Below are 22,912 nucleotides of genomic sequence, written 5' to 3' on the forward strand. Positions count from 1 at the left end.
ATTAGATGCAAGCCCAAAATGACAGGTGGTTGCTGAGGCAGCAAGCCAAATGAAAGGAAATTGAAGAACGTCATTCATCTGCCTTTCACGGTCCAGCCTTTGACACCTCTACAACGACATTGCAACATACAGACCACATTTGGCATACATCCACAGTGCGCATCAACTGAGACTGCATTCGAAGGTCCGCATCCATACACTATTCCATCACAGACAGAATGGCTCGAGGCCGCAAAGCCAAAGGCGCCACGACGTCGAGCGCTCAATCCACACTCACATTCAACAATTCCACACGAGTGACCAAGCCGGGTGCCAGACATGACGACTCAAAGGAATCATCCAGATTATCAAACTCTGCTCAATCGCACCAGGAGGAAGAAGTAAAAGACATCGAGACTCCTGAGGTGGATGAGGAGCCCGCAACGATCGAAGTGCCAGAACCCGAGGCGGAGTCAACGCAAGTCGAAATCGCAGCCCCTGGGACACCGGCGAAGCTAGCATCAAGCCAGAAACCCAAGTCTAAGAAAAAGGCGACAGAGAAAGATGATCGGAAACTCGCAGCGGAGAAAGTGACGGACGCTCAGATCAAGAAGTACTGGAGAGCCGAGGAGGACAGCAGACTTGCTCCTAGAAGTACGTTATTCACCATTCCAGCACCAAGCACTTGTCTAGTTCCTCAGGAGTACTAACATGTCGTTTTCCTTCTAGTCCACCAAGAATCTCTATCCATCCACGAGAAAATCCTACGCCATTTCGACCTCTCCTCACAGTACGGACCGTGCATCGGCATCTCACGGCTTCTACGCTGGAAGAGGGCCAACATGCTAGGTCTGGAACCGCCGGTCGAAGTCCTCGCTGTTCTTCTACGTGAAGAAGATAAGAAGACGAGTCAGGGGTGCGGAAAACTAGCGTATATCGACGAGTTGGCTGGTGGCAGGGTTGTTCTCGTGGAGTAAAAGGACACCAATGTTTACCCCAAATTGTGTGCATAGGAGGAGAAAGGGATGCACTTACAATACGGGGGTCGATTCAGCGAAATGCATCAAAAAGGGGTTAGGCGTTCAGGCGAAGACATTGCTGGCAGGATGAAGGTCGCTGGCAAGGAATATGGGGAGACTTTACCCATGGTACTGCAATGAAGGCGATGCAGCCCTTGCACAAGAGGTCTAGCAGGCAAGGCTCATAAGGGCTCAGAAAACTCAAGGGGATGTTAACCGTTAGATCTTGTCAGCCAGATGACGGAGCTATGATTTCGCTCTTCGAAGAGCTTCTCATTAGGCAAATCTCATCATGGCCAACCTTGTGCTATTCACGCTTATCTGATTCAAGTTCAGTGCCCATACATCAAGAGGACGTGTCACTCGCGGTTCATCACAATGCTTTCCTCCGCAGTCATCATGGAACTCCGGAAAGAACACCCAGGCCCCTTTTCCGATCGCCCAGGCGCATGCCAACCCATCAAAAACGATCTGACGATGGATATACTCTAGATCAAATCATACAACAACAGCATATGCAAGGTCGTTCACTAACCACCGAACTCGGGAATGGTGCTCTTCTTGCCCAAGAGAGCCAGTGGCACAATACCACTGACGTGCATCTCAGGGCCATACACGTGCATGTTGAGCTTGAGCTCCTCACCCACGCCTTTGATGTTCTTGAGACCTTCTTGGTAGTTGGGACCCGCACGACGGACCCAGATCTGAACCTTGTGCTCGTTGAGTCTGGGAGCAACCTCTCTTAGGGCGCGGATAACACCCTTGAATGTTGAGGCGACATTGGTGAAGTTGGCAATACCACCGCCAATGAACAGGACCTTGCCCTCCCGGTTGAGCGGTGCGCGGAGCATCAGGTCGAGCACAGTTCGGGCGTAGTTGTACGTCTGCGTCTCGGTTGGAGCGCCGGAGTATTCACCATAGTTGGCCAGTTCGCTGACGAAACCGGCGGAAGCAATAGCGTCGGCATAAACGACGGACGCACCACCACCAGCAACCAAAGTCCAGATGCGACCTTGGGAGTTCAGCACGGTGAGTTTGAGGGAGGCTCCGGTCTTCGCGTCCATGTCTGCAATGTACTTTTCTTCCTTGCTAAGTTCACGACCGAAGGGTGCAGGGAACTCCATTGGTGGCCCAACGTCAACGCTGACCTTTGAGTCGGCCTTGACACCGGGCAGACCAAGAGCAGCCGGGCTTCGGGCAATGGCCCATTTCGTGCCACACTCGAAGTCGGCGGTCTGATCGAGTTTAGCGGCAAGATCGAGGAAGTGGACATCAGCTGAGGTTCCTGCATCGTTGGGAATGACGACTAGCGGGTTGATTTCGAGGTAGGTGAACTGGCAGTCGACGTAGACTGAGTACAATCGGATGATGAAGTCCAGCAGGACATTGTGGACGCCCTGAGGGACTTTCTTAAGCAGTGTTGATGCCAGCTCTTGAATAGAAGGGAATCCCTTCAGGTCGACTGGGATTAGGATCTTCTCTGCCTTTGCATCGACATCACCGACATCGACACCACCCTCGTGCGTGAAGAGAATCCAGTCGCCCTGTGGGTCAATTAGTGTGGTCCAAAACTTCAACATCCGGGAACACTCACGTCTCGAACAGAGTTGATGTTGATGTAGTACTCAGTATCTTGAGGATGAGGCACAAATGGTTCTACCAGGAATTGTCTGAGGTAACCAGTGACGGTTTCCACCTTCTGTTCCTTGCCTGCTCTCTCCGCAATCCACGCTTTAGCCTCAGGCCATGTCTTATTCAGGGCCAATAGGCCGCTCTTTCCTCTTCTCTTGATCAATTGATCTGGTTTCGCGACAAACCTGGCGCCGGAAGCCAACAGCCACGGATAGGTGGCCTCTGCCTGGTCGAGGATAGTCGATACAGACTGATCTTCGGGAAAGTAGAGTGATGCTAGCTTTGGAGGAGGGTTGTGTATCCCCGAAGCCTTCAGAGGAGTCTGCCTGACCACTGGAGCACGACTGAGGTGGTAGTTGAGGATGGCTTTGCCGTCAGCCTCGAGAATGGACTTTGCTGACATTGTTGCGGCGGTGAGGGGTAAATCAAGGGAATGTCAGGGTGATTGTGAGGCTCCAGACAGTTTGAGAGCGTCAACGGGGATGAATGAGAAGACAGAGTCTCTATGATATTGGGGAAGTTCAGTAGAGGATTGACCAGTTGTCAATCTACTGGATTCAAGAGCAAAAGTGCGTGGTGATGCTGCGACGAAACAGCTGGGGCCAGAATTCTTACTGGATCGGGGTCAGGACAATAATGTTGGCGGTTCGGAGAGCGCAGCTTGCCCTGCACAATAAAATTTTGGGCGGAGAATGGTCTGTTGAGGAGGATGCTAAACTTAACAAGGGGCGCATCAATGGTGGATCACCGCACGCTAAAAGCCACACCAACACCAGGAACCAGATTCCCGCCCTTGCCTGCACGCCTATTGCCCGCCTAAATGGTCCAGGGAAGTGACCGACGTGTTCAGGCCGTCGGTCACCGCTTTTGTTAGTGAGTTGAGCTGACCCTGTGACGATTGAGTGACTTCACTAGGAATCTGTTGAAGAGAGGGTTGCTGAATAGTGCAGCAGAGACTCCAATGCCGATGGCTGTTCTTTACTCTGCTATTCCGGAGGCCTTTTGTGCTGCCTCGGGATCTCATGCCCGAGACTATCATCTGTTGATCCATTTCATCCCGGAAGGTATCCAACACTTCCATTGTATATCCGCCGAGTGTAGCCCACCGTTGCCCTGTGTGAAATATCGTATCACCCGGATACCTAAGCAGATACGAAATACGGCCAGGGTACCGGACTCCGAATTGACTCTGAGAGGCGCGAAAGGGGCACGCGAGGAATTGGTCTCCTCCAGTAAGGGGCGAGCTTAGCGGGGGATCAGGCCCGCCAGGACAGACGAAAGGCCACAATCAGCCCTGGTGGTCCAGGACAAAATGGCGATTCAGCTATCCCGGCTACGGGCCGCATATCATGCCTAGTAAAGTTATCGGCAATGATTGAGGCGCTGAAACTCGATTATCAGGGGTCCACTAAAAAATCTCACCGCAACCAAGTTGGGGGCCGCCATGCCTATTTTCGTGTTGGAGCTCCTTAGTAGCGGACTCTCAACAACCACGTTAGTGGTTAATTCAGTTACCCCAAGCTAAACCTGCAGCAGACACACCTGGCATTCGCATCAGCATCACACCTCATTGTCCACACCAAAACACCAATTCGACCAATTTTCTCTCGCTGGTCATCTGTCTCTGCTGGACATCAACCGACGGTCGTTGTTTCTTCATACACCACTCAACCGTTCTATTTGTCCGAATGTAAGTTCATCCGCACTCCAGTTCAATGCCGATATACTATACTCCTTCGATATACTCCCTGCACCACCGAAACCCCCTCTACCCGCGACAACCTCCCTGCAACCACTCTTTGTTGCTCCTCTATAGCATTGCCGTCTTTCTACTGCTAACACAATGGGCCTTCCAGTCCGTGAGAACTCTCCCACAATGCCTTCCGCGACAGACGGAGCGCCTGCCCCCCTTTCCAATGGAGTCCCCAAGATCGATCTCCCTGCTGGCGACGCTTCTCCGGGTTCAGACGCACCTTTCTCTGCCAACGACAACATTCGCCGATTCGAGGCTCCCTCAAGAGCACTGAGCCCTGCTCCGCATGCTCTGTTCCACAACAAGACGAGATGTTTCGTATAGTAAGCCAGCCCGGGCGCAGTTTGAGAGAGCGATATTGACAATTGGAACAGCGGAATGCAGCCAAAGGCTGTCCAGGGTATGCTCGACTTCGACTTCATTTGCAAGCGAACGACGCCTTCAGTTGCCGGTATTATCTACACATTCGGCGGACAGTTCGTCAGCAAGATGTACTGGGGTACGAGCGAGACTCTTCTGCCGGTCTACCAGTCTGTGGACAAGGCTTTCGAGAAGCACCCTGATGTCGACACAATCGTCAACTTTGCTTCTTCGCGATCAGTCTACAGCTCCACAATGGAGTTGATGAACATTCCTCAGATTCGCTCGATTGCCATCATTGCAGAAGGTGTGCCCGAACGACGTGCCCGCGAGATCATGGTCAAGTCGATACAGAAGGGCATCACTATTGTTGGCCCGGCCACCGTCGGTGGTATCAAGCCCGGTGCTTTCAAGATCGGCAACACTGGTGGTATGTTGGACAACATTGTTGCTTCTAAACTCTACCGGAAGGGTTCTGTTGGCTACGTCTCCAAGTCCGGAGGTATGTCCAACGAATTGAACAATATCATCGCCCAGAACACCGACGGTGTGTACGAGGGCATTGCCATCGGTGGTGACAGATACCCCGGTACCACTTTCATCGACCACATGCTTCGTTATCAGGCCGAGCCGGACTGCAAAATCCTTTTGCTTCTTGGTGAGGTTGGTGGTGTCGAGGAGTACCGAGTCATCGAGGCTGTCAAGAATGGTCAGATTACCAAGCCAATTGTCGCATGGGCTATCGGAACCTGCGCCAGCATGTTCAAGACCGAAGTCCAATTCGGTCACGCCGGTGCCTCCGCCAATTCTCAACTCGAAACAGCTGTCCTCAAGAACCAGTCGATGAGGGAAGCTGGTTTCTTCGTTCCTGACACCTTCGAGGAGATGCCAACTCTTCTTGCCGAGGTGTACCAAAAATTGGTCAAGCAAGGAACCATCAATCCTGCCCCAGAACCAGCCGTCCCAAAAATCCCCATGGACTATGCGTGGGCTCAGGAATTGGGCCTCATCCGAAAACCCGCTGCCTTTATCTCCACTATCTCCGACGACAGAGGCCAGGAGTTGCTTTACGCCGGAATGCCAATTTCAGACGTCTTCAAGGAGGACATTGGTATTGGTGGTGTCATGTCTCTCCTGTGGTTCCGTCGCCGACTTCCTGCATATGCCGGCAAGTTCTTGGAGATGGTCCTTATGTTGACCGCTGATCACGGTCCTGCTGTGTCTGGTGCCATGAACACCATCATCACTACCCGTGCCGGCAAAGACTTGATCTCTTCACTCGTTGCTGGTCTCCTGACCATTGGCTCCCGTTTCGGTGGTGCCCTGGATGGCGCTGCCGAAGAGTTCTCCCGTGCTTCCGACAAGGGTCTCAGCCCAAGAGAATTTGTCGACATCATGCGCAAAGAGAACAAACTCAGTAAGTTCAAGCTTCGAGCCCTTCTTGCACAATCTGACTAACAACTTCTAGTCCCTGGTATCGGTCACCGAATCAAGTCCCGGAACAATCCCGATCTTCGTGTTGAGCTTGTTAAGGACTTTGTCTTCAAGCACTTTCCCTCCCACAAGCTTCTCGACTATGCGCTTGCTGTAGAGACCCTCACGACGGCAAAGAAGGACAGTTTGATTCGTATTTCTCCCCTATTCATCGTCGTTATGATGTTTGCTAACCTCTTATGCCTCTAGTTAATGTTGACGGTTGCATTGCAGTGTCGTTCGGTAAGTTTTGGTGGATATTCGTCCAAAAAAAAATCCGTGTACTAACGTTCATTAGTTGATCTCATGCGCAACTGCGGTGCTTTCTCTGCAGAAGAAGCGGAAGACTATATGAAGATGGGTGTCCTCAACGGCTTGTTCGTCCTCGGTCGATCCATCGGTCTGATCGCCCATTACCTTGATCAGAAGCGAAACAGACAAGGACTGTACAGACATCCATGGGACGACATCACCTATCTCCTACCAACGTTTGCGAAGGGCCAGAACAGCGAGGGACGTGTTGAAGTATCTGTGTAGAGCGACTTTGGGAACAAGAATCGTTGTAATGGTACGGCGTTTTGTTGAGGGTTTCGGAAGCACGTGACTATGCCCATGGTGGCCATGCAGGCAAATCACTAGTCGGCATGAGTAGACAACGACTGGCTGATGGTATGAAGACAAAATATGAGCAACTTTCAAGTCGTCTCATCGCCTCACTGCTTATGGTGAACCGGGTGTGATGTTCACAGATATAATGTCCAGTCATCTGACTTTGGCAGCCTCCGCAATTTGATGCTCACTATCTTGCCGGTCATGGACAACCACTACTAGACTACTGGATCGAGAAGACGGTACCTAATTCGTTTTCATGAAGGGAGCACAGAACCGTCAAGGTGGATCAATTTGGAAAACGGTGTTGCTGATGGCGGTTAACACATGTCCGCCAGAAGACAGGGCACTCGCCTGTCCAAATATCTCGAATTCCACTCAGTCTACCGTAAGTACAGAATACAGTTCTTTGCTGCAGAATTTGCCACACAGGACTACCGTCACTACAGAATACAGAATTTCCCAGATACAGAATTACATCCTGCAATTACGCAGCATCAAGGTCATGCATACCCCATTCAAGACACCGTCCTCGTCGAACTGGAGTATTTTCTCGACCCATCTCGGAGTGAGAAATGGCTGAAACTCAATGGAACAGTGGTGTCAAGTCAGTACGGGTACCGCGATTAAAATCTCTTCTATCAAGGGTATCATTCATCTCATTATCATTACGAATGGGAGGTACCATCGACCCCCAAGCCGTGTCCGCCCATCCCCATAGCTTTCATAAGATAGCATCCAAGGGAATTACCGTGGTATATTTTGCGTGTCAAACAAGATCCCATGCCGCAACGCCAACAAACCCCATCCCAACCCGGCCTTTACCCTCGCGGAATTCGCGCACAGTCAGTCCACGCGCGTCCTGATTCTCGCCGAAACTTTTGACGGCGAATAGCGTGACAGTCTGACCAGGCGCACCGAGTTCCTGGGCAGCAATGTCCACGACCCATGTATCGCCGCCCTGGCCCTGCGGACCAGGATAATGGTCCAGTGGTATGAGATCCTTGTTTCGACCGTCCACACCATTGACAGAGACAAGGAACACCGGAGGCGGTCCCTTGCGCGTATGTCTTTCCAACGTCCAATGAGGACATACCAGATTGAACTGGAAACGCATAGCACCTTGTTGCCGCACACTGATCTTTCGTGCCCGAGGATACACAGTCTTCTCACCGATTGAGTAGTCTTCTTTGGCATTCGTAAACACAGTCGGGCCCTCCACCATCTCTGGCCAGCAAGCCGGATCGATGACGATGTATTCCTCCCATGCCATACGCCGACCACCTGGGAGGAAAAATTGGTCTTTGTTGCCAGGAAAGTGCTTAACACCAAATTGCTCGTTGGACATGCTGAAGAAGTCGGGGTTGAATTTGGCCATGTATGGTCGTCCTGGGCCTTGAACATAGCCTGCTCCCCAGCAAGCATCGATGAGTTTCCATTCTCCATTGTCAATCTTCACTGCATTCCATGCATGGCCAGCATTGTAGGGTGGAAGTGGCGCTCCTGGAGGAAGGGAGGTGAAGCCATAACCTTTGCCGTGACCCGATATTACCACGGATTCCAGGCCAGCGTAAGTCGCTAGATTGGTGAACAGAACGGCATAGCCTTCACATACGGCAAGACCACTTTGCAGCGTCGACTGCGGTGTAGAGCCTCTCACGTTGTTGCCAAAGAAGCTAACGACATCATAGGCAATATTGTAATGAAGCCACGTGAATATTGCACGAGACTTGTCCGTGGGTGAAGGAAACGGCGAGGTCAATTGATACGCCAGGTCCTGCAATGATCTGACTTGCGTCCTGGGAAAGAGCGTGGCTTGGTGATCGGGGCCAGAGAAGTCCCGACATACGAGGCATGAAATTGTAGTGGTAGTGGCCGGTCTGGGCTTCGTGGCTTGAAGCGCAGAGAGGTCCGGTCTTGAAGATAGTGGGATTGGAGGCGGTGCGGATTGTGTGTGACTATGCTGTGTCGGCTCTTCCCATTGAGGCTCAGGGCCTCTTGACGGCAATACTGCTATTTGCTTGATAGGCTGTGGTTTAGATTCTCTAACAGGTAGAAGTTGGTGCTCTTTGTGAGGCGGAATGACTGGCTCCTCGATTGAGACGACTTCGACATGCGCAACCCCCTTCTGAGAAATGTGTGAGAAAGCAGCCTTCTTCGCTTTTTCGAGTGCCTCTGTTGGGACGACCGGAGGCATCTTTCGCACAGTTGTTTCCGCAGCGTGTCCATTCGTCTCAATCTTCCGCGATGGTACTCTTGGTGGAAGGGATGGTCTCGGTGGAGGTGCGGGCTTGACGGCTGGGCTGCTGGCAGGTGTGGAATCGGTGGCACAAGTGGGAGCCCGATTGACATATTTCGGTCTTTCATCAGAATACTTCCTGACGGGAGACTGAGATTGGTTGCCTCTGGCCGGCAGAGGTGGAAGTTGGACATCCCCCCATGCTGGGGCTTTGACTCGGCTTGCAGAGTCTGTCGACTTTGTGCGAGTCGTTGTGACTGTTGAGAAATGGCCATCGTTGACACCATTTGTCGTAGGTATTACTGATCCTCTCCTCGGTTCGTCCAGCGAGGTGTTCCTGCTCGGAAGAGGTGGAGGCTGTTTTCGGGGAGGCGGTGCAGGCTGATTGCCAATGGTGCGATCGGTGATTGAGCCATTCACTTGTTCGGGAGGATTATTGAAAGTATTCTGCTTCACAACGACTGGACGCTTGGTAGGGACAGGAGGATGCGGATGTGCCGAGGGTCGTGGAGGGTCACCAGGAATGCGGCCAACATGGGCAGCGTTCAGGGCGGCAATGCGCTGCTGGAGGGTAAGAGGTTGAGGCTCTTCAGCCATGTCAACGAATATCTCAGCCTAGATCCGTATATAAGTCGGTAAAACAGAGGACCAAGGGAGAGCAAATGGTCGTCGTCATAGTGCCAGCGTGTCGGCCATGTTGTAAGAGTGAGAAACGAACGGTGGAGAAGTGAGAGTGAGGTCGCCAAAGGGCTGGCCGTAGCAGATACAGTACAACAAAGGGCACGCGCGGGCGCAGTCTGGGGGGATTGGCTGGCTTGGTATGGGCAAGGAATTCGTGGCAGGGTCTGACAAGGTGGCACCCAGCAAGGTGCCGGTTTCACTTCACCTTGATTTCTAAAACCTTACATGTAGTTGCTCCACTGCAAATCCCCCATTCCATAAATACCATGAGGTCAAGCAGGGAACACAGTAAGAGCAATACACCCACACCAACGGCCTTTCTCCCGTGTACATAAAGTGATTGTTCGGTCAAGGCGTGCTTCAGGTCAGACAATACGAATGCATGTACTTTCTCACGTGCATCTGATCCGCGACACGCTAAATTGCTTGGCCCTGCAGGGATTTTCTGCAGCCTTATCGTTATATAAGCAGGCCGTGGTTTCAGCCTTGCCATGACAAGGCTCTCACACAAGGCTCTCGCCCCTGGTCTGCTCTATGTATAGTGTTATACGACCTGACCATAGGACCAGCCTGTTTCACCGTTCTATGTGAGGTCGCTTCAGAAAGACTTCGGGGTATGACTATTGGATTGGCGACCTGCACGTGCCACATATTGAACATTATCTTTGGTGTTGCGATCCCGTATGCTATGGATACTGATGAAGGCAACTGGAAGGGCAAACTGGGTTTCTTGTTCGCTGGGATCGCTGCACTTTGCGTCGTATGGTGCTATTTCTGTCTCCCAGAGACTAAAGACAAGACTTTTGAGGAACTTGACGTCTTGTTCGAGGAGCGAGTCGATAGTCGGAGGTTTACGACTCATGTCATTCGACGATCAGATGATGGTAATCCTGAGATTCACGGAGAAGCATGAGGAGCAAGTTGAAGAAGAGAAAAGATGAATCTGGATGTTGAGGAAAGTGGGCCTGATGAGGTAGTGAGGAGGACGAAGACGGTACTGAACTACTTGGAGCAAGTATGGACGGGAATAGCCTTGGAGACAACAACACCGCATGTAAACTTGCTGATGGTGATGACGCCGAATGTCCTTGGTTTTAATTGATGTTGCAGGATGGTGTCGAATATTAAGATATCGATAGCGGGTTTGAAGTTTCCGAATGCCTCGAGTGTGACAGTAATAGAGGAAGCTTGAGCTAGCATAACATATGGAGGGATTGGACGGTTGCATCAGGATCGACTTCCTCAGTACTTTCTTATGCCTGCATGTTAGAAGGCCTGATGACCCAATCACAAAATGTGTCAGAATTGTAAGCTTGGACCATGAAAAACCGATGATTAGTCTTTTTAGGCAATGGCGCCTGCTGTATCGGGGAATCTCTTTTTGAAGATCACGTGCGAGGCTGGCCGCCGATAGGGGTCAGCCTGTTTCCAGAAAAGTGGCCTTGTCTGATAGGGCGTACATCGATGATACAAGTGAGTGGCCAAGCAGATCCATAACAGCGGGTGTCTTGACAGCAATGGCAGTACTATACGATAGATCAGACCACCTTCATGTCCGTGAAGTGTTGCAGCTATTGTTGTGTGTGAAGAACTGCGGACTAACAATAAAAAACGGTATCTTCTTTGAAGGTGAGGAGCCGACCCTGTCATACAGATGTTGGCACCGTCAGACGGAGAGTTTGTCGTCGATATCAGTATTGGTCCCAATGGGCTGGCGACAGCGTGGTCTCGGGCTTAAAGCCAGATGGGATACACGATAGAAGTGACGACGTTTACGATGTCGATGACTAAAGCTCTGCCGTTGTGTTCCAGGGACTCTGGAATGACAATACGGAACAAGATCGAACTGAATTTGGAGGGCAACAGTGGGCAAACAGCATCACCTTTTCTAGAGACAGGCTCGGGGCTTTCTTATTGAATCAGCTTTGGGCTTTTTGTCTATCTTATGTGATGCATGCTCGAGTGTGCTTTGTTCCTTGATTGAGAATACAGCTCCTTGCCACAATCCCTCTTGACGATTCAGTCAGCCACCCAAGTCTGCTGGCTCGTCCAAAATACCATTCTCTTCGTCACAGTCGCCCAGTCAACCGAAGACCTTGCATCGACACCCATTCCAGCCTTCCGACCGGGATGCAGACCCACAGCGGTAGCAAAATCTGGCACCACAACGGCACGTCATGTGGTTACAGCCCGCGCTACGCTCGATGACTTGCGGGCAGCGTGGGCAGAACATCCACCCTTTCTCTTCGATCATAGCTGTGAGTTTCTTGTTCGTCTTGCACACACCTTGGTGTTCTTTGCCGCCGCACGCCAAGCACAGACCCTGCTTACATCGGGGACACTTGGTGTCGATTCCCAGAGAAGACCGCACGATGAACTCATAGCAGTGTTCCCAGGGACAATACAGGGGATTGGGACAATGAATTTCGCGCAACCAGGAAGAAAAGTGTCTGAGCAGACTTTCCTCAAGGTCGCCATACTCACCAATGAGCGTCATGGGAAGACCTTTACCGCAGCATCGAAATTCGGACTTGCTCCGGAACGTGATCTTGACACCCTCTGCTCTCAATGTCAGTGAGCTCCAAGGACAGATCTGTCGTGGGTGACCTACCGTGAAGACATTCTCGACAGTATGAATGTCCGCAATCCAAGTTCGCGGTCTGGACCTCGAAAAACGCCTCCATACACACCGCACAGTCCACCACATGAGGGATCGAGCTATCCACCACATCAGAGATTTTGGCGTTGTACCCATCCGCCATCAGAGGCCGCATCGAACGAGCTCGGGCTGCAAGGCGCTGCAGTGTCTGTTCAGTCTGGACTGGTGAATATGTTGATTGGTGATTTTCGTCAGACATTTTCTGGCGCTGAGCTTGCGTCTTCAGAAACGGTGTGAACTCTTCCAAGGCATCGAATAAGTACACAGTGTCGGGTTGATAGACAGAGAAGACACAGGCTTTGAGTTAGAAAATGTTGTTTCGTACGAGTGGGCTCGAGAATTCGATGAGGTTGTCAATCCCAACGACCCTTGGGACGGAGCGAGGATAAGTCTGCGGGACTTGCAGAAAGAACGAGTAGCTCACATGTGGCATCTTGACTGCGATTGTGGTATGATGGCCATCAGCGAAGGTGACGGTGATGGTGCGGTCCCCATAAATCGCGTTGAGAACGTAGATTTCCTCTGCCAGGGAGGGATTACGAACAACAAGGTCCATGATGTCGTCACTATGAGGTTTATCAGCCGTAGGATAAAAGATCTATGCTCGTACGAAAGCGAGACACGAAGTAAGTGCGCGGACAGCCTTTGGATTGCATATCGCGAAAGCCTCTGCACCTAGGCTGGTAACACCGGTGTAAGTGCCTGAGACCGACCCATAGCCAAGAGTACAGGAGGTCATATATGTCTGAAGAGTCATGAACCATATCATTGAACCATCTGATGACTATAAGTGAGTCATGGTTGGGCTCGCGAGGCTGAGGTGCCAATGAGAAGTGAAGTATGTCTGAAGTTAGGTTCGGTCTCGCAGGCTATGTGACACTAGGGATGATGAACCATTGCCATCAATGACAGCAGTCAATGCGCTCATTCTGGTCACCAACATTGTTTTCAAGCTGAATTCAGATGGAAGAAGGCGTGGGCACGAGAAGCACCTGCTGTTTCTGAACGCTTATTGCCCGCATGTTGGTACCGAAGGCAGTTTCATAGAGATAGACCCATGCCTCGAGATGCGAGACTGTGTTAAGGAAACTGTATTGAAGCCATTTTTGACAGAGCCTGAAGTGTATCTATCCAAAAGCCCCTGTCCACCTGAACATACCCGTAGGAAAGAGAGCACCAGCGGCGGGAGTGTGGTAATGCTCGCAAAACAATGTTTCAAGCAAAGTCATCATCAGTCGTAACTGTATGTGGTATGCATCGAGCTCAATGTGGCGTTTGTTGTGCCTCCATGCCTCATTCTCGAAGCCCCCGATCTAATATCTGCTACCACCCCAGCTGCTCTGGCCGCTGCCGTGATGCTGCTTCTTGTCTTTGACGAAATCTTCGGTCAGCGAGCCCATGATGGCGCCTCCAATCGTTCCCAAGAAGCCATGGCCGACTTTGTGACCACCGAAAGCGCCTGCGGCACCTCCAGCAAGAGCACCCATTAGACCTCTGTCACTCTCGTTCATGGGAGGCGCGTTTGCATCGTAGTTAGGACTGTAAGATGGGTTAGTTTCCTCGTGTTCGTGTCTCCATAGCAGGATACTTACCCGTTGGGATCGCTAGACTGAGGAGAGAACTGGTGTTGACTGGCATCTCCATATTGCTGGCTACCTTGCTGACCACCTTGACCATACTGTTGCTGTTGCTGTTGCTGGTATGCTTGGTTTTGGCCGTAGGCCTCGTTGCCGCCCTGGTTCTGTCCTTGGCCGTAGTAGCCTGGGTGTCCTTGAGGATTGCTGGCATCATATGCGCCATATTGACCACCTTGTTGACCGTGTTGGAAGCCACCTTGCTGAGGCGGGCCGAAAGAGTCCTGACGACGGGGAGCCCCGAAGCCTTGGTCTTGTGGAGGGTATTGCTCATAACCTTGAGGAGGATATCCCTGCTGTTCGCCGTAGCCTTGGCCGTAACCCTGTTGAGGTGGGTAGCCGGTATTGCCGCCTTGATAGCCTTGGGGAGGATACCCGCCTTGCTGCTGACCGTAGCCAGAATATGAGTCGTAGGGTCCGGACATCTTGGAGATTGTGTCTGTGGAGGTTACGTGGGTGATGAAGTGGAGTGTGTTGCGTGTCGTGGAATATTCACGATGGGAGGATCTGAGGATAACGACAGAAGAGATTTATAGATCGAAGGGAGAGCAGAAGGTGAAAGAATGGCGCAGTTGAAGCTGAAGTGAATGTGGACGGGGTGACTTTGAAACCGCAGGCTGGAGCACTGCAGGTGAATTCATCAGCAGCTCAGCCCCGCGGCAGCTGTGAGACTTTGGTATGAGGGGGGACCGTTCGGTGGGCCCAGACCCTGAAAGGACAACGAATCATGCAGGGCCTTCATACTTCCGCCTTTACTTGCATCACTCTCCAGCCAATGGCTATCCTCATTTCGCCCATTCAAAGTTCGACAATGAGGTGGCAGTGAATATCACGTGGCTATGTATTTAACCTCGCTCTGACTGCCATTTGTGGCAGGATGACGCCACACAGCCACACCACCGTTTGATGTCAAACTGATACAGGTACGCGCGATAGCATAGTACCACACTCAGTGAACTCCACCTCCAGTATCGGACATGTACGGGTATCACGGCGTTGTCCTCGGTACAGTATCTCTCTAATATCGAGGCACTATTCATTCATGAGCAGACTAGACCAACTGTTCTGCTGCTCAATGCTCCGGTATATGGTTGTATCAATATCAGATCAACCTGTTCACTCTTGCTGCCAGCGCTACTAAAGTCTGACTGCTGGCATATTCTTCTGTCTGATACGTTCTTATTGCTTTCACTGATCGTCAGCCATGGCCACCAAAGATTACAAAGAGGCTTCGGTCATTGCCCGCAAAAGGAGAGCTGCTAACATTGCAGCCTACTACAAGCCTCCGACCTGGAAAGAAGAAGACCTTCCCAAGAATCTGACTGAATTTTCGCTCAAATCAGGCTATTATACCAATGATGAACTCGCCATAATCCAGTCCGAAGCAGACGTGATCCTCGAGAAGATCAGGACGAAATCATGGACAGCTGTCGAAGTCGCTCAAGCCTTTTGCAAGGCCTCCGCGTTAGCCCAAGAACTGGTATGACTCCATCGACCCGTATGCTTCATGCCTTCGCTCACTTGCTACAGACCAATTGCGTGACTGAAGTCCTGTATGCCGAAGCCGTGGAAAGAGCGAAATACCTCGACGATTATCTCGCCAGAACGGGCAAGACGATCGGACCACTTCATGGTCTACCCATTTCTCTCAAGGACTGCTTCGTGACCGCTCCGCATCCCAGTTCAATCGGCATGGCCGCCTACGCCAACGAACCCCTGCAGAAAGACACCTTACTAGTTACAATCCTACGAAATCTGGGTGCAGTATTCTACGTGAAGACCAACGTTCCAGTCGCAATGATGATGGCCGAGACCACCAACAACGTCTGGGGCGAATGCCGGAACCCACTCCACAAATACCTCAGCCCTGGAGGTTCGAGTGGCGGAGAAGGCGCACTGATAGCGATGTACGCCTCGCCTCTCGGTGTAGGCACAGACATTGGAGGCAGTATTCGCATTCCTGCAGGTACGTTAGCACCTCTTGTGCTCTTCGAGGTATACACCTTTACTCACATGCATCAAGCTTGGTCCGGCATGTACGGTATCAAGCCTTCGTTCGGTCGATATCCAGTCTACGGCACCAAATCCGGAATTCCAGGCCAAGAGTACATCCTCTCGGTCAACGGCCCCATGGCACGATCCCTGAAGTCTCTACAACTGTACTCCGAGGCCCTCTTGTCCGAGAAAGTAGCACCATGGAACTACGACCACAAACTCCTCCCCATCCCATGGAGGAAGAACGTCATTCAACCACCCGGTCGCAAACTCAGATTCGGCATAATCGGGATCGACGACGGCCTAGTGCACGTTCACCCTCCCGTCGAGCGAGCACTCAATATCACAAAAGCAGCCCTCGAAAAGCAAGGCCACGAAGTATTTGCGTGGTCTACACAAGAACACGAAGCGTTGATCAAGGTGCGAACGAGTAAGATCTTCCAAACCCCAATCATAACTAACAGCATCTCAGAACCTCCAAGCAGCGTTCTTCGACCTCGGCGGCGGCGCGATAATGGACCTCCTCAAGCCCTGGAACGAGCCCATTTTCCCATGTATGCGAGGCTACGCCCTAGCCGCGGCTGGCGGAGAAGGAGAACTCGGTCCGACGAAGATGCGCATGATGACGATTCGACGCAACGAGTTGCAGAAAGCGTATCTCGATCAATGGAACGCCACTGCAACAGACGACAAGGACAGGATGGACGGTATCATATGCGCGGTTGCGCCGTGGGCCGCGCCACGGCTCGGACAGACACAGCAGAATCTATACGTTGGATGGACAGGATTCGTCAACTTCTTGGGTGAGTCGAAAAACGATACCGTTCTGTTATCCGATGCTTGAGGCGTAGTGACTGACTCGAAAATACCCTAGACTTCTGCGCATGTACATTTCCCGTTACATTTGCGGACAAGAACCTTGACAAGCCGCGCGATATGAAGACTTTCAAACAACTCAGTGATATTGATGGACGCATTCAAGCGGACTATGATGCGGAATTCTACCACGGTGCTCCTGTGGGTTTGCAAGTAGTGGGGAGACGTCTCGAAGAGGAGAAAGTGCTTGAAATGGTGGACGTCGTTGCCGAGGCGCTGAAGGCGACATGATGATGTAGACATTTTCAACCATTTTGGATGGCAATTCTCTGTATTCAGAATTGGAGAGCACAAGCTTAACAATATATGTTACAAGCTCAAGAATCTGACTTCCCTGGCCATACCAGAGCCAAGGACGTAGTGATGCCTACCTGTAATCCCTCATTTTGGCATAGCCTGCTTTGTTATAGGCTTGAATCATACACCAGTAAAATGGTAATCCTGCATGACCCAACCCAACCCGACGCCGACGCAATGACCATCCAAAATCAATCAAATGCATAGGACTGAGCCCCAGAAGAGCTGTCGATCCCTGGCAATTTCATCATCGCCTACGAATGTCCACATCGCCAGGTCCAAGAGCCGCCCTGGGAGGCCATTCTCGTGGCAATGTGACAGTAATCCTGACATTGGCAACCACATCACCATCGCCCGTCTCTGCACCAGTCGCGTCCTAGACGATGACATTCCTCCTTTTCCAAGTCCTCCAGGCGAGACACCACAGCACGATGGCCACAGCAACACTCGCAGCGCAGCCCCACGCCCACGCGCCGAAGCATGAATACCCTCTACACTCCCCCTCTCCAACGCCTTGACTCGCATGCGAATAAGCTGCAGAGTACACGATACTCCAGAGCGCCGCACCACCAGCGGGCATCATGGCCACGAAACCCCAATTCGTCGCAAAATTTTCAACGCCCCAGACCACCGAGATGATAATGGGCACGAGAGAGAATGATGCGCCGTATCCTAGACCAAGCAGTCCAGAAGAGAGAAGGAACAGGCTCGGGTTGCTAGGCGTAAGGAACGGTAGCGCGAGGTTGAGAAAGGATAGAAGCAACAAGAACGCCGATGGCAACAGCAGGACCAGACGTGAAAAGCTGACACGAGTGGATGGCGGGTTCTCCGGCTGAGAGGGTGGCGAGAAGAGGTCGGACAATGAACCCGTGAACAGGCGTGCAAAGGTCGACGCAACCGCGATGATACTCACGTGCGTCGATGCATGGCCGGCGGGAGGCTTCGTCAGGTCGAAATAGCTCTTGGGCGTTAGTGTGGGGATGATGGTGCCCAGGTTGTTGATGTACGCTTCCCCAGGGCCTGTGAGCAAAAGAAATCCGGCAGCAAGGAGCCACATGGTCCGGTCGGTCAGGAAGCTGCGCGTCGCATGGTTCAAGAGCCACCACTTCTTCTTGCGAAGGCGCTGATCTTGCTCATGTCTCTTAAGCATTTGAGATTCTGAGAGGTCGAGGTCACGATCCTCCGAGCCGTCGTCTGAAGGAGTAGCACTACCCGAATGAGGTTCAATGCCGCCGTAGTTGACGGGCGATCCAGTGTCCGAGTCACGGAAGAACTCGCTCTCCTCCAATAGACCGCTCCGTTCGAGCGCTTCGACACCCTGCTCGATGAGCTCTTCTTCGTTGATAATTTGTAAGCCCAGTGTTCCCAATAGACCTACCCCAATGAGCGTGCCGGCAAGGAATATGAAGTACTTGAATACGTCGACCTCGCCCTTCTGTCCGTTGGGTAGTTTCTGGTACAGCAGGTGAGCGCCAATCTGGCTCTCCCACATTCCACTGAGACCAAACGCTGCAATTGGCACGGCCAGCATGAGCCCACGGTATTTTGCGTTCGAAAAGTTCTTCGCACACGTTGCAACGGCTGACAAGTACATGCAACTGGTTCCTGCGCCAATGCCGACAAACGCCAGAATCATGACTCCGAACGGCCACCCTTCCCCGTGTTTCGCAGCGTCTGGAGGTGGGCCTGCCTTATATGTGTATGCGGCCAACAGATATCCTGCGCCGAACAGAATGGAGGCAAGGAAAGATAACGGCGGAGGAGAATACCGATCGCAGAGGTAGCCAAAAAGAGGGACTGGAAGGTACATGGCGAGTTCGGCGGTTATGGATACGGCATTGACCCGGAATTGGGTGTAATGAAGGTCGGTCAAGAACCGGGCGCCATACAGCGAGAAGGAAGTGATAGATCCGGCGCATAGACTGTGGTACATTAGTTATAGTTCCTCTGATGCTCGACATCCTGCAACAGCGTACCACATTAGAACGGCGGAGACAAAGCTCAGAACTCGCATGACCTCTCTACGCATTCGCAAACGATCCCGCTCAATGATCTCCTCGGCGACTTGACCCATGAAATCAAAGTCATCATCGCCAACGCTCGGTCGTGAACCATGCGAGTGTCGTCTTGTTCTGCGGTTGGCGTCGAAGTCGAGCGTAGTAATGCGTGGGTTGGAGGTTGGCGCCATGTTTGGGCGGCGCAGACAACTGTGTGTCCGCTATTGGACTTCAGAGGTATTTGAATGGGCTATATTGCACAACCATGATGCCAATACCTGATACTCAAGAAAGTATCATATTGGCTGCCTCGAGAAGTCAATGCAAAGGTGAAGGAAAGTAAAATGCCATGCAACGTGTACATGGAATTGGAGTTGGAACCTAATGCGGAAGAGCGATGATGCCATACAATTGTCGGCGGCAGTTGCCTCAGTTTCTCCGACATGGTCCTTCCCCGGAGTACTTAGACAGCCACCAGACAAAATACGATCATGGACAACGATGGCAAGGCCGACTTGACTTCTAGACTGAGGTGCCATCCGCACCCAGCTTTGATCCCCTGGCTAATCTAGATTACCCATGATACTAGTACAGAGGCTGAATGACCAGCCTTCCCTCCATCATCCCAGTGTAGGCTAATTGTGACCATGTTATGTTGATGCAGAGCGTATCATCATTTGTTTGTGCCCTCCCATTCAGGATTCTAGAGATTGTTAGTTAGATCGAATCGAATCACTGATGAAAGGTGCTTACCTTGCGCAGGATGACCAGTCCCTCCAAGGTGCTAGTCAAAGAAATATACTCCTCGTCTTCCAGTTCTGCTCGCTCGCCATACGCCAGTAGCACAGGCGTACTCTGAGTTTGCCAACCAGTAATGGTTCGTGGCCGACCAGCAGCACCGACAACATCGACAGCTTGACCGACGCGGACGTTCACTGTAAGCGGCTTCAAGTCTTCATCCAAGGTGACCAGGAATCTGGGATACATGGCAGTAACCAGGAAGTAGAGCAGGTAGTGAGCATCCGCAAGGATGAATTGCTTTGAGTCGATAAGAGAGACAAGCACTGTGAGAAGACCTGCCGCAGCAACTCTGGACAAGACCTGTCGGTCGGTATGGAAAGGATTGAGAGACATGGTACCTTTGCCCATGTGCACAAGACCTTGAGCGATTCGGACCATGAATAACGAATTCTGATCTCGGTGGTAATAGCTCGCCAGCTGCCTCAGCAACTGTGCAAGACGCGCGTTGTTCGTTCCTGCTCCAACCAAGCCCATTGCAAAGATGGCATTGATTGCGACATCGTTGTCGTTGTCGTGACTGTACCTCGACAGAGTATCATAGATCTTCATCTGAGGGTTGCTGGGGCTGATTAGGCCCATGGCGAGTGGCACAGCTTTCCGGATGTTGGGCTCTCCGTAGTGCATGAGATGGCCGAACTGTCGAAGAACCATCTCCTGGCCAACGTCTTCACCCATGGCAATTAGTGACAGTCCAAGCACGGCATAAGACTGTACAAGCTGCTCGCCGACTGTGTCCTCCTTGTCCTCGATATGTTCATTGCAGATGTGGAGAAGCTCTTGCAACTTAAGCACAGCTCCAGTCCCCGCCCAAGCACAAACAGAAGCAAGTGTTGCAGTTGGAGTCGCCATAGGGTGATCAATAGCCTTCAAGATGTCCAGAATAACGTCGACTTCTTCTTGTCGACCGAAATAGAGCAAAGCCAATCCCAGAGCCATGAATCTTGCCCATTTATCCTTCAACTGTCTCTGACGATCTTCGTCCATCAGTTGAGTGGCAATGGCTTCAGCTACTTGATGGTTAGACGAGCCGACGAAGACCATACCAAGTGATACGGCCGCCATGGCGGACAACTGCATGTCGAGGTTGTTATCCTCAACGATAGGCAGCAGGTAATCCAGCAGGTCTTCCCTGTTTGAGCCAGCATAAGACAAGCCCAGACCCATGATGGCAGCCAATCTCATAGAAGGATTGCCATTCTGGAGTACATCGTCGTCACTGAGCAGCGACACAACAGGGTCGCCTTCCATTCTGACACCGGAATTCACCACGCCATATGCCAGGAGAGCACCAGCCTTGACAGGATCCTCCGAAATACTTTGAAATCTGTCGATTTTATCAAGACTGCCTTCGACGTCCCACTGCATCAGCATACCCAAGGAAGCTGTTGTGCTGAGCATGCCGTCGTCCTTGGTCTTCCATACCCAGGGTCGTTGGTCGCCTTCCACCAACATCAATTTGTCCGTGCCGAACCCAGCATTGACAAAGGCGTTAACAAAAGCACTTGCCAGGTTATGCTTCGCAGAATCTGCAGCGGCAGAGCTACCACGACCGCTCTCGAGATGTGTCTTGTAGATGTCTTCTGGAGTCTTCGGCTCAAGAATGTTCAGTTCTTTTGCCAATGTCTTGAAATGGCTGGGCAATTGGGTGTTTCCAATGCACTCGGCGATCTCCTGTTCATCTTTCGTCTCCGAAGGCACATCGAGGGATATCCGTTGCCGGGCAATCAAGAAGCCCAGTTGTTTCTTCAAAGCCACATCATCTGTCGATTCTAGATCGTGCCGGATAAGTTCTTCGTCGTTGAGTTTGATCGCCAACACCATTGCTTGTGCCAGCTTGTTGTATTTGATGTAGATTTCGTGCGCAGTCTTGAGGAAAGCGATGTCATCGGGGTATGTGAGGAGGTTGACCATGCTGACCATATAAAGACATACTCGGGAGTATGTATTCTCGTCCAGGAATCCCGGTAATTCTTCGATCATCTCCAGCTCGCTGAGGAGATCGACTGCATCCGCTTCTGCGTTGTGTTTCAAGAAATAAGGTACCAGCGACAGAGCAAGTTCCGTAAGATCCCCAACTTCGGTTGAGCCTGCAAGGAGCCGATTTTGATACTCTTGCCCGATTTCCAAGGCCAAATGCCGGATGTACTCATGACCCCAAGAACCCAGGTCATCGGACTTTGATAGTAACCGGTATTTCAGTGTTTCCAGCTTCTGTTCATCGCCATATGTCATTCCAAGCACCGAAAGCATGTCGGCAAGCGAGTCTCTATCGGAACCGGCAGGCCATTTGTCGTAAAGAGCAGCAAGGTCATCGTAGTGAGGTCGGAGGTATTTCAGAGGCTTTGGTACGGCAGTCATCGATGATGTCGAGGTCTTGATGAAGTTCTTGATGGCGTCCATCGCAGGTTTGTATAGGCTGGCATCGTCCTCTTTTAATCGTTCGACAAGCATCTCTAATTCACTCTTGAGTTGTTGATCTTCCTCGCTCAGCTCTTCTTCAGCGGCAGCTTCTGCTTTGCCATCGACCTTTTTGTCATCAGGCTTGTCTGTAGGAGCGTCCTTGTCTCCATTTGCCATGGGACCATCATCTGCCTTGCCCTTGCCCTTCTCTGCGGCGGTCGGCTTCTTCTCGTCCTGCGCCATCTTCGCACGGAGGCCTCAGTGGCCAAGAAAGAGTGGATATCGAGTAATGACCGTGGATGATGTGGGAGAATAAACGACTTGCAGAGAAACGTACGTGAGGTGTCTAAAAGGCAAAGATCGGTGATGTTGATGGTACAATGCGTGGTGGCAGGCGACAACTAGCTTACGGAACGACACTTGCAGTGATGGGCAAGAAGATCCACCAAAATGTTTGGCGCGTGTCCATGAGCCTGCGCTGCGCTCTCCGTACGCCTACGCCTATAAG

At 51.7% G+C, this 22,912-nt stretch overlaps 10 protein-coding genes across 10 annotated transcripts; 4 read left to right on the plus strand and 6 right to left on the minus strand.

Annotated features, from left to right (window-relative positions):
* Window positions 1-71: 71 nt before the first annotated feature.
* On the plus strand, window positions 72-1,242 carry EDD37DRAFT_353247 (DNA polymerase delta, subunit 4). Its single transcript, XM_062811792.1, has 2 exons — window positions 72-633; window positions 709-1,242. The coding sequence occupies exons 1-2, from the start codon at window positions 219-221 to the stop codon at window positions 954-956; spliced, it is 663 nt and encodes a 220-aa protein (XP_062670509.1). The 5' UTR covers window positions 72-218; the 3' UTR covers window positions 957-1,242.
* Window positions 1,109-3,312, minus strand: EDD37DRAFT_353275 (ATP-citrate synthase subunit 2). Its single transcript, XM_062811793.1, has 2 exons — window positions 2,593-3,312; window positions 1,109-2,542 (listed from the first exon to the last, which is right to left on the minus strand). The coding sequence occupies exons 1-2, from the start codon at window positions 3,031-3,033 to the stop codon at window positions 1,529-1,531; spliced, it is 1,455 nt and encodes a 484-aa protein (XP_062670510.1). The 5' UTR covers window positions 3,034-3,312; the 3' UTR covers window positions 1,109-1,528.
* A 1,194-nt stretch (window positions 3,313-4,506) lies between these two features.
* Window positions 4,507-6,753, plus strand: EDD37DRAFT_562767 (ATP-citrate synthase subunit 1; the record flags this gene model as incomplete). The annotated part of the gene is made up of 5 exons (XM_062813933.1): window positions 4,507-4,706; window positions 4,758-6,160; window positions 6,212-6,370; window positions 6,427-6,459; window positions 6,515-6,753. The coding sequence occupies 5 exons, from the start codon at window positions 4,507-4,509 to the stop codon at window positions 6,751-6,753; spliced, it is 2,034 nt and encodes a 677-aa protein (XP_062670511.1).
* Window positions 6,754-7,311: 558 nt separating this feature from the next.
* Window positions 7,312-9,932, minus strand: EDD37DRAFT_627600 (uncharacterized protein). Its single transcript, XM_062816377.1, has one exon. It carries the CDS (start codon window positions 9,659-9,661, stop codon window positions 7,595-7,597), a length of 2,067 nt encoding a protein of 688 aa, XP_062670512.1. The 5' UTR covers window positions 9,662-9,932; the 3' UTR covers window positions 7,312-7,594.
* Window positions 9,933-10,053: 121 nt separating this feature from the next.
* On the plus strand, window positions 10,054-11,097 carry EDD37DRAFT_627601 (uncharacterized protein). Its single transcript, XM_062816378.1, has one exon. The coding sequence runs from the start codon at window positions 10,362-10,364 to the stop codon at window positions 10,656-10,658; it is 297 nt and encodes a 98-aa protein (XP_062670513.1). The 5' UTR covers window positions 10,054-10,361; the 3' UTR covers window positions 10,659-11,097.
* A 514-nt stretch (window positions 11,098-11,611) lies between these two features.
* Window positions 11,612-12,956, minus strand: EDD37DRAFT_353450 (uncharacterized protein). The gene is made up of 2 exons (XM_062811794.1): window positions 12,357-12,956; window positions 11,612-12,304 (listed from the first exon to the last, which is right to left on the minus strand). Exons 1-2 carry the CDS (start codon window positions 12,601-12,603, stop codon window positions 11,829-11,831), a joined length of 723 nt encoding a protein of 240 aa, XP_062670514.1. The 5' UTR covers window positions 12,604-12,956; the 3' UTR covers window positions 11,612-11,828.
* Window positions 12,957-13,717: 761 nt separating this feature from the next.
* EDD37DRAFT_648974 (uncharacterized protein) lies at window positions 13,718-14,463 on the minus strand (the record flags this gene model as incomplete). Its single annotated transcript, XM_062818087.1, has 2 exons — window positions 13,718-13,943; window positions 13,997-14,463. 2 exons carry the CDS (start codon window positions 14,461-14,463, stop codon window positions 13,718-13,720), a joined length of 693 nt encoding a protein of 230 aa, XP_062670515.1.
* Window positions 14,464-15,242: 779 nt separating this feature from the next.
* On the plus strand, window positions 15,243-17,140 carry EDD37DRAFT_657196 (amidase; the record flags this gene model as incomplete). Its single annotated transcript, XM_062818879.1, has 5 exons — window positions 15,243-15,518; window positions 15,569-16,004; window positions 16,062-16,453; window positions 16,506-16,836; window positions 16,908-17,140. The coding sequence occupies 5 exons, from the start codon at window positions 15,243-15,245 to the stop codon at window positions 17,138-17,140; spliced, it is 1,668 nt and encodes a 555-aa protein (XP_062670516.1).
* A 442-nt stretch (window positions 17,141-17,582) lies between these two features.
* Window positions 17,583-19,394, minus strand: EDD37DRAFT_648976 (major facilitator superfamily domain-containing protein; the record flags this gene model as incomplete). Its single annotated transcript, XM_062818088.1, has 2 exons — window positions 17,583-19,128; window positions 19,183-19,394. The coding sequence occupies 2 exons, from the start codon at window positions 19,392-19,394 to the stop codon at window positions 17,583-17,585; spliced, it is 1,758 nt and encodes a 585-aa protein (XP_062670517.1).
* Window positions 19,395-19,553: 159 nt separating this feature from the next.
* Window positions 19,554-22,876, minus strand: EDD37DRAFT_664793 (26S proteasome regulatory subunit rpn-1). Its single transcript, XM_062819234.1, has 2 exons — window positions 19,957-22,876; window positions 19,554-19,906 (listed from the first exon to the last, which is right to left on the minus strand). Exons 1-2 carry the CDS (start codon window positions 22,645-22,647, stop codon window positions 19,877-19,879), a joined length of 2,721 nt encoding a protein of 906 aa, XP_062670518.1. The 5' UTR covers window positions 22,648-22,876; the 3' UTR covers window positions 19,554-19,876.
* Between the last annotated feature and the right edge of the window lie 36 nt (window positions 22,877-22,912).

Source organism: Exophiala viscosa (genome assembly GCF_022695815.1).
Source record: "Exophiala viscosa unplaced genomic scaffold EDD37scaffold_4, whole genome shotgun sequence".
Taxonomy (NCBI): domain Eukaryota; kingdom Fungi; phylum Ascomycota; class Eurotiomycetes; order Chaetothyriales; family Herpotrichiellaceae; genus Exophiala; species Exophiala viscosa.

Bases quoted from the DNA above. Each gene is read 5' to 3' on its own strand.
- EDD37DRAFT_627601 (XM_062816378.1), top strand. From the start codon at position 10,362: ATGACTATTGGATTGGCGACCTGCACGTGCCACATATTGAACATTATC.
- EDD37DRAFT_627600 (XM_062816377.1), bottom strand. From the start codon at position 9,661: ATGGCTGAAGAGCCTCAACCTCTTACCCTCCAGCAGCGCATTGCCGCC.
- EDD37DRAFT_353275 (XM_062811793.1), bottom strand. From the start codon at position 3,033: ATGTCAGCAAAGTCCATTCTCGAGGCTGACGGCAAAGCCATCCTCAAC. The intron at 2,543-2,592 runs GTGAGTGTTCCC...ATTGACCCACAG, and splicing joins ACATCAACTCTGTTCGAGAC to GGCGACTGGATTCTCTTCAC.
- EDD37DRAFT_353450 (XM_062811794.1), bottom strand. From the start codon at position 12,603: ATGTCTGACGAAAATCACCAATCAACATATTCACCAGTCCAGACTGAA. The intron at 12,305-12,356 runs GTAGGTCACCCA...CATTGAGAGCAG, and splicing joins CTGTCGAGAATGTCTTCACG to AGGGTGTCAAGATCACGTTC.
- EDD37DRAFT_353247 (XM_062811792.1), top strand. From the start codon at position 219: ATGGCTCGAGGCCGCAAAGCCAAAGGCGCCACGACGTCGAGCGCTCAA. The intron at 634-708 runs GTACGTTATTCA...TTTTCCTTCTAG, and splicing joins CAGCAGACTTGCTCCTAGAA to TCCACCAAGAATCTCTATCC.
- EDD37DRAFT_664793 (XM_062819234.1), bottom strand. From the start codon at position 22,647: ATGGCGCAGGACGAGAAGAAGCCGACCGCCGCAGAGAAGGGCAAGGGC. The intron at 19,907-19,956 runs GTAAGCACCTTT...AACAATCTCTAG, and splicing joins GACTGGTCATCCTGCGCAAG to AATCCTGAATGGGAGGGCAC.